This window comes from Hermetia illucens, chromosome 2, assembly GCF_905115235.1.
Source record: "Hermetia illucens chromosome 2, iHerIll2.2.curated.20191125, whole genome shotgun sequence".
NCBI classification, from domain to species: Eukaryota; Metazoa; Arthropoda; class Insecta; order Diptera; family Stratiomyidae; genus Hermetia; species Hermetia illucens.
This window is the reverse complement of record NC_051850.1, coordinates 108,245,631-108,258,359: the sequence shown is the minus strand read 5'-3', so window position 1 is coordinate 108,258,359 and position 12,729 is coordinate 108,245,631. Positions and strand designations below refer to the sequence as shown.

General features: G+C 36.8%; 2 protein-coding genes across 3 annotated transcripts in view; both read right to left on the bottom strand.

The window, feature by feature from the left end:
- LOC119649277 (DNA N6-methyl adenine demethylase) overlaps window positions 1-12,729 on the bottom strand; it is a 394,633-nt gene that overhangs the window by 103,920 nt on the left and 277,984 nt on the right. The gene's annotated exons all lie outside the window — the stretch shown is intronic.
- Window positions 1,723-11,445, bottom strand: LOC119649278. 2 transcript variants are annotated; one of them, XM_038051366.1, is made up of 2 exons: window positions 10,267-11,445; window positions 1,723-5,143 (listed from the first exon to the last, which is right to left on the bottom strand). In XM_038051366.1, exon 2 carries the CDS (start codon window positions 4,520-4,522, stop codon window positions 1,886-1,888), a length of 2,637 nt encoding a protein of 878 aa, XP_037907294.1. In that variant the 5' UTR covers window positions 4,523-5,143; window positions 10,267-11,445; the 3' UTR covers window positions 1,723-1,885. The 2 variants fall into 2 exon arrangements, with proteins under 2 accessions (XP_037907294.1, XP_037907295.1); XM_038051367.1 differs by having other exon boundaries at window positions 10,307-11,445.

Below are 12,729 nucleotides of genomic sequence, written 5' to 3'. Positions count from 1 at the left end.
TTCCGTACATCATAGTAGTAGGATTTTTTTGTAGAATATAAAAAATAATCTTCTTCAGTGTCTCTACTATTGGATTTAGTTTGCCGAAAGTGTCAATTTATTGTTCTGGAAAATGTGGATCTAAAAGCCTTGCCAAATTTCATCCATTCGATCTCTTTGACGTCCTGAAAAGTCTTAAATTCTCCATTTCGGGATCCATATCTATCCAGGTGTTATCTGAAAAACATCTGTCCCAACTAGAGATTCAATTACTGAGTTGTTCCTTGAAATTCTAACTGAATGATTGCAATTGTGTTGAGTGGCAAATTCTAATTATGATTTTTGGAAAAATGGCCCTTATTAAACCCATTTCAAGCAGTTAAGATTTTGAAGTGTGGCAAATATTATATAAATCCATTGCTCTAAACACAACCATAAATCTAGCTCTGACCAAGTGGTGTCCAGATAAGGCCCAATTTTCCCTAAAATTATGAGGAAGTTAAAATAGTAGTGCGAATAAATCCTCCTTAAATAAAAACAAGTCGGGAAACCGGAAGCTAGACGCTTCGGGTATGAAAGGTTTTGTGTATTTCTTTTATAAAGAGATTTGAGTGTGCATTTGTCGTAATATATGCATATATTATGTGAAATTATCCACTTTCAAGTGGTATTGACATTCATAGACTTGAATTCGCACAGAAGCGACAGCTTTCACCTAGTATAACTTTGTTATCATGTTTTATACTATAGCCGATATTGTTGCAAAATTTCATGATTTTAAGGTGAACTTAAACGGGCTTTTCCTGTCAATTACTAAAAATTATAGTAATGTATTATTATTAACTTTATTCGAACAGGTATCGGTATGGAGGGTATTTCGCAGTATACTGAGTCCACTCGCTAGAGGGTGGATTTATATCTTCCTTCTTGATTATTTATGTATACAAAAACTAATAAATTTATGGGAGTGAAAGCGTGATGATGCATCTCTTCCATACGCCATTAAATTTGCTTCGAGCTCTTAGTTGAAACAAATCATTTACAGCATCGTTTGTACACCGAAATCAGGAGGACGTCAGTGTCAAAGATCAATTTGGATTAGGTTAAGTCCTGACAACATTCGTAAAACAACATTCATGAAACAAAATCTTCCTACTTTCGATGAATTCCATTAAATAAAAAAAAACAAAATGCTTCCTCAACAATTTTTAATGACAATCTGTATAAAAGAAACACATGGAAAAGAAGAAAACATCTCGGCACACATATAAATAAAATATACAAAAAGGAAATGTATGTCATGTAAATAATTAACCCGTACCCATGAGTGGAGATATTATATTGCAAAATAATATAAACGGAAAAGCAACGTTATAAGCCGGTTAAAAATGCTCGTTGGTTGTATATAAAACGACAAGACGACACATCGCTTCGCACGAATATCGATGGATACTGATGGAAAATGTCCATAGGTGAAAATCAGCAAATGCAAGAACGCAGAATATGTAGGTAAAGGAAAATTTCTCTTTACTTAACGGTGCGCTACTTTTCCTGTCACGACACACACTTAGTGAACACATATTGCTAGGTATACTCCCCGTGAGTACCAATACTCCAGCCCATCAATAATGGCAATATTTACATGAATGAAGCGCTAATAGTGGTGACAATAAAATAAAACTTCGATAATACAACTAACTAAAAAGATGGCGATTTACTGTAAATGCGTGATAGGTAATGTACATTTAATTTAATCTTTATTATTGGCTCTAATTTTATTTATAATCATTGGAGACTTAACTTGTACTTTTGACAATATTGAAAGTTGTAGTTAGGATTAGAAAATTTAGAAAGGTTAAGATACAAGATACGCTACAAATTCATTTCTTCTATTCCATTTTTCCTATTATTCAGTTGGTTCCTCAGAGCAGGTGAAAGGAACTCCTCTGACTTTTTCATATAAGAGACTAAACACCTCATTCTTGTGATTTTTGACAAGTTTATTCAAATATTTAGTCCTATTCCCTGCACTATCAAAACAAAGCTCATGTAATTTTTCAAAAATTGAGCAAATGTTAATTCCTGCTCTGTGAAGCATCCTTGATATATTCTTCGGAGTAAAAACTTCCTCTTCATTCAAAAAATGATTCAAAAACTTCTTTTTAAAGCAGAGCTCATGGAAATTTTTTAATATGGTTGCCGCATTATTTCCTGCCATAGCCAGAATATTAGCCAAATCACTCGGCATAAAACCTGTCATACAAAAATCCTTTAAGAGTGTAGTATATTTATTACCTTTCTCAGTGAGACAAACACTATTAAAGTCGTATAACCCGAAATAAATGTTTCCTTTTTCTCCATGAAAAATTCCTGAGATATTTTGAGGAGTAAAGCCTGCCTTCCAAATATTCTCTACAAGTTCTTTCGAGCGTCCCGTGAAGCAGAAGGAATGCAGCTCTCGAAGATTATTTGACCCTCCACTAAGCAAGCTACATAAATCACTTGGTCTAAAACCTGCATCAAAGAAATCATTTAAAAGACTCGTTTTGTTACCTTCTGTATCAAAGCACATTTCGTGCAATTTCCGCAGACGCTTGTCAGCACGAATACCTGCTCCACACAAAATTGCGGATAAATTGTTCGGTTTGAAACCTGCAGTATAAAAGGACTTTAGCACAGGAGAAGGTTCGTCATTTCTTGTGAAGCAGAGGTTGTGGAATCTCTCAATAGCGAGTTTCGCATTAGTCCCTGCTTCGCCTAAAATGCCGGATAGGTTATGGATAGTGAAAACTTCTTCTTTTTCTTCTTTTGCTTCCATGAAATTTTTCAAAATTCGTTTTTTATTTCCATTTGCGTCGAACAAAGTGTTATATAAATCTTTGAAGACCCTAGGAGCACTAGATCCTGTACCATTAAGAATACTAGAGATGTTAGCCAAATTTATTTGGTTTTTTTCTAAGACTTTCAAGTATGAAGTTTGGTTTCCTTGTTCATCAAACCAGAGATCGCAAACATCCTTAAATGCTTTGGAGGCATTAACTCCTGATCCATGTAAAATACTAGAAATATTAACTACCTGAATACCTTCCTTTTCTAGATTTTGCAAATATTGAGTTTTGTTACCATCAGTATCAAACCATAAATCATACAACTCTTTGAAAGCAACGTCAGCTTTGGCACCAGATGCGCCTAAGATGCTTGACAAATTTGCCAAACTAATATTTTCCTTCTCCAAAGTTTTCAGGTACTGCGTTTTATTCCCTTCTCCATCGAACCAAAGATTATATAAGGCTTGAAAAGCTTCCGGTGCATCTGATCCTGCTCCGTGTAAGATACTGGATACATTAGTTAAGTTAACTCCTTCTTTTTGCAAAGTTTCTAAGTATTGTGATTTGTTCCCCTTGCTATTAAACCAAATATGGTACAACTGTTTGAAAGTTTTGGGCGCTTTAAGTCCCGCCCCATTCAAGATGCTCGACATGCTAGCCAGGTTAATTTCCTCCTTTTCGAGGTTTACTAAGTATTTCGTTTTCTCTCGGTCGCGATCGAAGAAAAGGTCATACAAATCATGAAAAGTTTCAAAGGCTCTAGTTCCTGTTTTACTCAAAATGCTGGATATGATAGGTAGACTAATGCCTTTTTCTCTTAAATTTTGCAGATAACTTGTTTGTTCGCCTGTAGAGCAAAACCAACAGCCGTAAAGATTCTGGAATGCCTCGACAGAGTTACTACCTGATCCATTCAAAATATTTGAAATGTTGGAAAGGCTTATTCCGTTTCTTTCGAGAGTTTTTAAGCAGAAAGTTTTGTTACCTCTATCGTCAAACCATTCATGATAGAGATTTTTGAAAGTTTCAGGGGCACTTGCTCCGGCTCCATTTAAAATGTTGGATAAATTCGATAAATTAATTCCTGCTTTTTGGAGGGATTTGATGTATTTGGTTTTTTTGCCGTTCTCATCAAACCACATGCTATGCAGGTCTTTGAAAGCAGAGGGAGCATTAGCTCTGGCTCCGTTCAAAATGCTGGACATGTTAGCCAGACTCACACCATTTCCCTCAAGACTTGTTAGGTACTGTGTACTATTCCCTTCGGCGTCGAACCATAAGTCATACAAATCTTTGAATGCTTTTGGAGCGTTTGCTCCTGCTCCACTTAACATGCTGAACATATTGGACATATTCACCCCTTTTTCCTCCAGATTTGTCAGATACCGCGTTTTGTTACCGTTTTTGTCAAACCAAAGATTGAATAATTCTTCAAAAGCTTTAGGGGCAGCTGCTCCTGATCTACCTAGAATACTCGATACATTCGAAAGATTTATCCCTTTCTCCCGCATGATTTTCAAATATTTCGCACCTTCACCTGTAATCAAAAAATCTAGAAATCGTGTAAATGCAGGTGTTCCTTCTTTCCCAACTAAGCTCTTAGCTAGTTTAACCTCCTCATCATCCATACGCGGCCTTTTTGATGATGCAGCATCGCTGCCTAGAGCAGAACGTTTTCGCTTCCTAGAAGCAGAGCTAGATTTAGTGTTTCTCATGGTTGAACTTATTAAATAAATTCACCAAATTTTTAACAGCCAAGGAAGATATACGAATCAAATGCTGGAAGTATCTGAGATATTTTACACCAAAGAAAAGGAAGTTGAATATTCAAATGAAGAACGGAATAGAAGACAATGAATTTGCACAGAAGGTCGGTAATGTTTACAGCAGAAAGTCCTGCGCTATTTACATTGTATAACGCCCTGTTAACCTTAACCTCTTATAAGTTGCAGTGATCTTATATATCAATTATTAACTTATATTTTACAATTTACAACTGCAGTTATTCACACCAATTAAACAATTATTGTCTCTCATTCAAATTTTTTTTGTGATCGCTATTTTCCCAACATGGTATCGATTTCCCATTCAAGGAGAGACAATTCCCCTACCCAGTCCGTACCAGGTTATATTTTTTAATCAAACTTTTACACAGCCAATAGTAATCATGTGAAATTTATGATTAGATACATTATTCACTCTGTCCAATGTTTCTTGCATGCTATTTACAACATTATTTCAACTCGTACAAAACTTCATATTCTGACATGATTTTTTTTTCAAAATTGGGGCCAATTATTTTGCTTTAACTGTTTGACTGTGCAATTAGCGGCGTACTGTGAATTAAAATTAAAAAAGAAAAAAATAAGTTAGTTAATAATTGGGTAAGGAAATATTCAATTGCATATCGGGGATATATTAAATTATATACAGTGGCGCTCGACTGTTTAGGTTTCATGTTGCTGCTGAATGGAGCCAATGCTCAAGAGACGGGTTCGGCGATTGGAGGCTTTCTTGTGTTGTATAAGAATGTTATGCTGAGATTTACGCAAGGTCCTGTTTACGAGGTGTGGATAGTAGAGTGTTGATATAGTAACATGTTGTTTAAATATTACTACTTAGTGTTATGAGGTCCATGATAATTAGGGAAACGATGCTGTTTTGGAGAACAAGATGTGGTAGACCTTCAATGTGATACTAGTAACTGTTTTTACTTTTATGCAGATACGCGAGCATTAGGAGGCAATGAGGCAACAGTTTTCAGACATGTGAAACATGTAGAAGGAAAGAAAATGGATGTCATATAAATTGAAGGATTGATTGAAAGATGATACCAACGGAAATTGGTTCGTGATCGAATTCGCGAATAGAACTGCGTATTTTCATAATCTTAAGCAAAAATGGCCATGGGTTCAGTCCATGCCATACCAACGATCGACCACACGTTGCGAAAGCTTTATGATACTGTGAAGATGAGTAGGTGATGTGTGTAATATCACAAAAGTGGTATCACCTTAAAGTGTGAACGTGATCCAAACATCACCCCATCATAGACCAGTAGGGTAGTGATTGTGGTATTACTCTTGTGATAAGTTGGAAAAGTTTGGTTTTGTTTGTGCTGATATGACACCACATCACAAAATATCACTAAAAATCCTCACGTGATATTGTGATGTATCATCATACTCACAATTTTTATACATTTGGAGCTGGATTAAAGGTTTATGAGAATAAGGAAACACAACTTCTAAAGTTGGTTCCATATATATCTTGAAGTACACCAGGGTAAAAATGGCAAGAAAGAGGATGGAATTCAGAATGGCTAGTAAATTTTTACTCGGCCTTCCCGACCATGAAATCAAAAAAGGTGTTCAGGAAGATAAAACTCCGCATATACACAATTATCATCAGATGTGTGTGCTTGAAATTGAGCCATAACAAAAGCAGCTGAAAATACTGCGCGGGTCTTGCGACTTATACTTGGGTAAGCCATGTCGAGCCTATGGCCTATGCAAGCATCACCAAGCGCACGCTGAAGAATAAACTAAATTTGGGATGCCGCACAATTGTTTTTTTAAAAGGAGGGTATCAGACCGTCGAGGTTACAAAACGTTTACTTGTGTAAATCAAATTGAAGAGCTGTCCTCGAAAATTGTGACTTTGTACCAGCGTTATTCAACAAATAACCAGACAAATCACTGTAGCTCAAAAACGATTTACGTTATTTGGAAAAAAAAACAAAACTTTGACTACTTTTTAAAATAGTCGATAGCAGCCCATCGTTCTTCTAACAGGTACCCTACACGGTTAGCTTTTCGTCAGTCAGAATGACAAAATTATTGCAAACTAATTGTTTACAGGAATGACTGAGGGACTGCTGAATATTTCGCAAGAGAACCAGCAAAAGTAAGTTTATCCCTGATAAGAATAATGCCAATAGACATGGGATAACAATTCGGGAGGTTAAAGTATAAAGTATATACGCTTTGAGGCAGTTAAATGACGAAACATGAATGAATTGAATTGAATTCTAAGCAATAAGGACGTAACTTATCACAGTCAATGCAACCTTCGTGAAATGTCATAGAACCTTGCTTCACAATTTTCCAGAATAATTTCTTTTAAGCTCATCAAGTACACCAGAAGGGGGGTTTTAAAACTGAAGGAATGATCTGAACGTATGAAGCGTCTTAATAAACAATTATTTTCGATTCTCTGGGTATAGAGTTCGTGATTGGTTACAACGTAAAGATCTCTCTTCAAATCCTCATGCTCCACTAACTCAACCATTTTACTTACTGTTTATTTCGCTTTGGGACTTCGTGTTTAACAAGATTCACCGAAATCTATGGCGACCAGGATCGCAGGGAGAAACTTTTGGCCCAGAGTAGAAACTATAATCTCAAAATTAAACTTATTTTGTTAATTTCTATTCTGAGCCTCCCCCTAAGAAACCTCTTGGGAAAAATCATTCTGTCTCTTCCCCTCTATTAACGGACAAACTACTTTACGTGTCCATCACTGAGCAAAAATGTTTGAAAGTCATGGGCGTTTAACTACAGGTTTTTTATTTGTGTACAAGTCTTAGGAAAAGCTTCGACAAAGCTAACTATGTGCACCTTTCCACTTTTTCAGATACACTTCACACGTCAGGATGCTAGAAAGGCAGTATTTTGACGGTTACTCGCTATTTTGCTATATAATTGTCGCTAAGAATGCCAAGCGAGGATCAGGTTGAAAATTGTTTCCTAGTAAATAGATTGCAGAAATATAGGAAATAGGATATAGCGGTCTATCAGAACACGGCACGTACTTTTGTATTTCAAAATCGATCCTCCACATCCCAAAGCCTACTTCACCGATTTCGCTGAACACTTGCTCTGGCTGCTTTTAGGAAATCTATTCAATTTTTACTTCTTGCTTCTCGAGCAGTTACTAGATTTTCTCTCGGGAAGCGACTAAGATTTACATTTTCTAAAACTAACAACAACAACGTTGGTCAAAAGAGAGGACTGAAGCTCACTACCACAATTTTCAACAGGCGATCCTCTGAACTGGGAGTTTTTTCAGGGGTCCGGACTAGAGAGACTTGACACCTAGATAACACATGAGGTTTAAAAAATGGTAGTTATGAATTCTTAAGATAGCGATACTAACTGATTTTGGGAATCTGGCATAAAATGGAGACATCAAGTAACTGGGGTAGCGAATTTGCCATGCATATCCATGAAAGTGCAATAAAAAGAAATACTCAAATTACAGGGGTATTACCTCATTCTCCATCACACGAAAGGTGCAGTTGAAAGCCGATGGATATTATCCTAGATCTTATGTAGAAGGAGTGCTACCTGATTATTGGCGTGGATTTCGGCCTGGGAAAGCACCAATATTTTTGTTTTTGGGGAAGCAAATAATTTTTATATTATTCATAGATTTTACCGATTTGATTTTGTGGAAGAGCAACGATATTGATGGCGCTAGAATTGAGCCCCGAATAAAATGGTTCTATTGATTCTGATTCGAAAATGTTGAACATTTTATTTGGAGTAAGACAAGGATCTCTGTCATGCTTCATAACTTAGTGTTATACTTCGAGTTGAATCCAATCGTTGACTTGTAGAAGGTGATGACCATGCCCAAACAGTGCAATTGTCTTGTTTCTTAAATCGAAAAAGTAATCCTAAAAATAAACTAGAGCGAAAAGAACCCCCTTCCAGGCTTCAAGGTGAAAAGTAAGATGGCGCCTTCAAAGTATTGCAATGAGAGATTTCGCTTTTGAAGGGATAGAGAACTTTATATATCTTCGCAGAAAGGTATGCAAGGATAACTCGATGCAAACAGTGGTAGGCTAGGGCGCTGAAACATTGACAATGATGGCTGAGCACTTTAAACATTGATATTGTTGGCTAGAGATTATCATTGCTCATGAATATTTGAAAGCGAACAATTAAGGCGAATCTTTGAACCGGAAAACAACAAATGAAATCAGAAGCTCTGCGTTTATAAACGGCAAATATGCAGTACAATTTATCAGATTTCAGTGATTGATAGGAAGCTGAAAACAAATGTTATAGAGAACAGTTCTTGCGCAAACCAAAGTCCTTTCAAGTTGTAGTACTATATAATGATACACCAATGACTAGAAAGCAGAATTCAAGCAGAGTTGCCTAGTCATTAATTTGGATTGGTGGCACCTTTGTTTTTGTTAGTTGAGGGAGTCCTTAGTTCACATCCATTTATGACAGATCGCATGAAAGCAACGACGGAACGGGAAGAAAATAAAATTCCCAAAAACTTTTGAGTATTCGGAATTTTTCCTTGCTCTTAACAAATATAGAATAGAATGAATAATTGTTAGGCTCCATCAATATATTTACGACTAAAGCCCTTTCGAAAGACTCAGACTCATAAGGCATTTCTCAACCGCTAGCGTAGTAAGCCAAAGAATTTTGAGGGAAAATATCAATTTCTATCTGCAAATAACAGTTAAAATTTAGCTAAAAACCAAATATGGCTGGTTGATTAGATAATGTACGAATTATAAAGTAAGAAAAAGTTTTCTGCTTTACAGGTTTAATTCATGGCAATAAAAATAGTAACTGCGTTCAGATTCAAAGGAAAAAGGGGCGGGCCATGCTTTTAATTGGCCTGCAAAAAACTGTTTAGAAGCCACAGCCAGCAATTGACGAGCACTAAAGCAAAAATTACAGAGGATTAAGCTGGGTTCCATTGCATTACTCTACTACAGTTCACGTATTTCATTTTTTGGGTGGTTTGTCTGCAATGAAAGTAATTGTGAAATCCTATCCAGGGGCGCTTATAGTTTCCGTTTAGAGAGCTAATTTACGAATAACGAGGATCGTAAAAAACAAAGAATAATGTTACTTAGTCTAGAGTAAATCTTAGTTTCAGTGGTAGATTTTCTAGAAAATTTATAAGAAAATTTCTTGAGTTTTCTAAGATTTTAGTACCTCGTTCCCTTTTATATTTGGAATGTATATTAAGGCAGCAATATAACCGAATTAAGCATGGATATTTTGGCCAAGTTACTGTATACAATTTAAATTTATACAAAATAGCATTTTCTAGAATAATTTAAAAAATGTCCTCCAGTACTCTATTGATAATTTTTGAGGAAATTTGTAATTAACACTTCCCTCAAGACATATGTATGCATATATTGGATTGAAATTTTTGAAATAATGTTTCCGCAAATTCCACAAAAATTAGCATAGAAAAGCTAATAAAATTTTGAATAATATTCAAAGATATTATCCGTGAAGAAAAGCAATTAGAAAATATTGCGGAGCACTACGGCCGGCAATCCGCAAGAACAGACTACCTCGTCCAAGAACAATAACAAAAAGTACACTAAAATACAATTTTCAATTTCCTCTAGAAGAAAATGCAATTTTGCACTCCCTGCTTCACCATCCCCTCGTCTGTCAGTGAATCTTACTCATTTTTGTTTATATATTATATATGTATGTTCGTAGTACGCTTTCGGCTCTCCCTCTTGTTTGGAATCAGTCGAAAACCCCCATCGTGGTCTCTCCGCCGTCGTTACTGCTGTGTGCGTGAAATCTTGATTCAACTAACACAAACGCGCAACCAGGAGCACATTACTATCTTATTGCGATTTCTTAGTGCATTCTATTCTCTTTGCTTTGTGAGGGATATCCGTATACACTGTTAAAAGACGATATCTTTAGATAGTTGTATAGATTTTGTTGCGCGAGCACCGGAGATAACGTTTTAAATTTGAAACTGACAAACGGGTGTGCGAGAGAGATAGACGATAAAAGGACACTTCACTTTGTTCGCGCAATGCATCTGTAGCTTATGAGCAATCGATAGTATGGAAGCGGTTTGCTAACTTTTATTCATAACTCTTCGCCGTTTTCTTAGGTTAAGTCCGTTAGATCTGCAACTCGTGAATCAGCCCCTAATCTCTTTGCTGGCTTCTTTAACGTTCCATCGATTTCGTATTCTTCATTCTAGTCCTCTTCGCTTTGGTTAGGATAAACACATGTGAAAGGATCCTGGTACGCAACAAAACAGGAGGCACTGGTAAACACTTTTAGTTTTCATGTGTGTAAGACTAAGGTTATATTCCACATTGTCTTCTCTTCAGTATACAGTCTTCCCCAGGGTTTAGTTCTTATCTCAGATAAAGATAGATGTAACAACAAAACCATGCCTGCCTGAAAGCAGAAACGAGAGACCCAAAGCCATAGTGGAACGAAATTTAGTAATACTTTTGGAATCGTATGCCGCGCTTAATGTACACAATGCCCGTACACCCGCTAAACAGTCACTACTACTATTCCATCCTCCGTCACCCTGGCCACCGCCAGCCTCTTCCAAGTACACTCTTCGCTTGTATCTGAGCGCAACATTGTCTATCCTTCTCCAATCTATTACCAAAGACGCGTTTCTTTTCAGAATCATGTGTTTTGCTTGTGTTTGTTTGATAGAATCCGAACTGGCTACACTTTATTTATTCAAATAATTATTATTTTCTCTTCGTTCCGTATTTCTTTCATACAGCTACATCTGTAGTGGTAAATTGTGTGTTTTGTAGGGGGAATATAATTTATATTTTATATTTAATTTAATCGCCTCCCGAACCCCCGACGGGGGTTGAAGATGATGGCCTGGCACCGATGGTGGTAGATCTCATACCAAGATTTAATTGGAAATTACAAAGCGAGAGCGGAAGATTTGTATGGGAAAATAATACTAGTGGTAAAATGGTCACTGAGAAGCAAATAATTCGTTCTTCCTCAGTCCTCAGCTGTGGATAGTATCAAACATGTACGAGATATTATAAATCACACGATTCCGTGAAATCTAAAAAATTCTAGGCATCATCTGTACAACTCATAGAGTACGCTAGAATAGAGTGGACTACAACAAATTTAAGTATGAATATAATCAACTACGCTAGTGACAGAGGTTCCGAGTTCTACTTGATAGTCCTTACAGAGAACAGATGGTATAAATGTGCAGTCTACCTTATTGTGCAGTCCAAAAAGTCAGCTAAAGGTCCCCGCCGAGGATGAAACTCACATTGTCCAAGTCTAATTTCCGCCAATTTCAAGTTAATCCAACGGAATTCGCACAAAACTACTTCGGGACTCAGATACAAAACGCAATCTGTTTTGAGAAAATGCGAAAATGCACAACCATTAATGACACTTTACAGGGGGGTTGTTCTAAGGGTTTTTGTTCGTTTATAGCCGGCACTTTATCTCCCATATGTTTTCACTGCAAACATGTAAACTTCCTTCTTCCGGAGACAATAATCCACTCTGAACCTTTTTATGCACACTAAAACCGTTTCGTAGACTTCAATCACTCTTCAAAGGGATCGTAACCAAAGACGCCGAGGGGTATCTCACATTTGCCAAATAAATCGCACAGATGTCACTAGAAGTCAAACGATAACTTCCGCATCTTAACGTACAATAAACTAGAGCACATTAGCCGGAAATTACGTTCACATTCTTCTGCCACAAGACTACCCGGTCTCTATCAACAAATAACAGCAAACACTCAAAAACTCAATACTGCCCTCGTGCCGAGCCCGAAAACACAGAAATTCTAATTCAAATTCCGTAAAGGTACCTTATTCTTATTGGATCCTTTTACTATTCAAGAAGAGTGAAATTTATTCGGATACCGGGCGATGAATCTATCTGAAACACACTCTACACCACTTACGTTCTTCAAGAGTCGCGGACACAGAATGAGAAGGCTATGATGGTTGTGTTGTGATTTTAGGCGCCTCCGGGAGAATTTTCCGTCGAGCTCCTCTATTACGATTACAGAATCGACTATCGAAATTGTAGGAAGCAGATACACTATAGTAAGCCCCAATCGAGCATACGCGACAAACTACCCGTAGAACTTGGCAGAA

Coding starts and splice junctions, on each gene's coding strand:
- LOC119649278 (XM_038051366.1), bottom strand. CDS start 4,522: ATGAGAAACACTAAATCTAGCTCTGCTTCTAGGAAGCGAAAACGTTCT.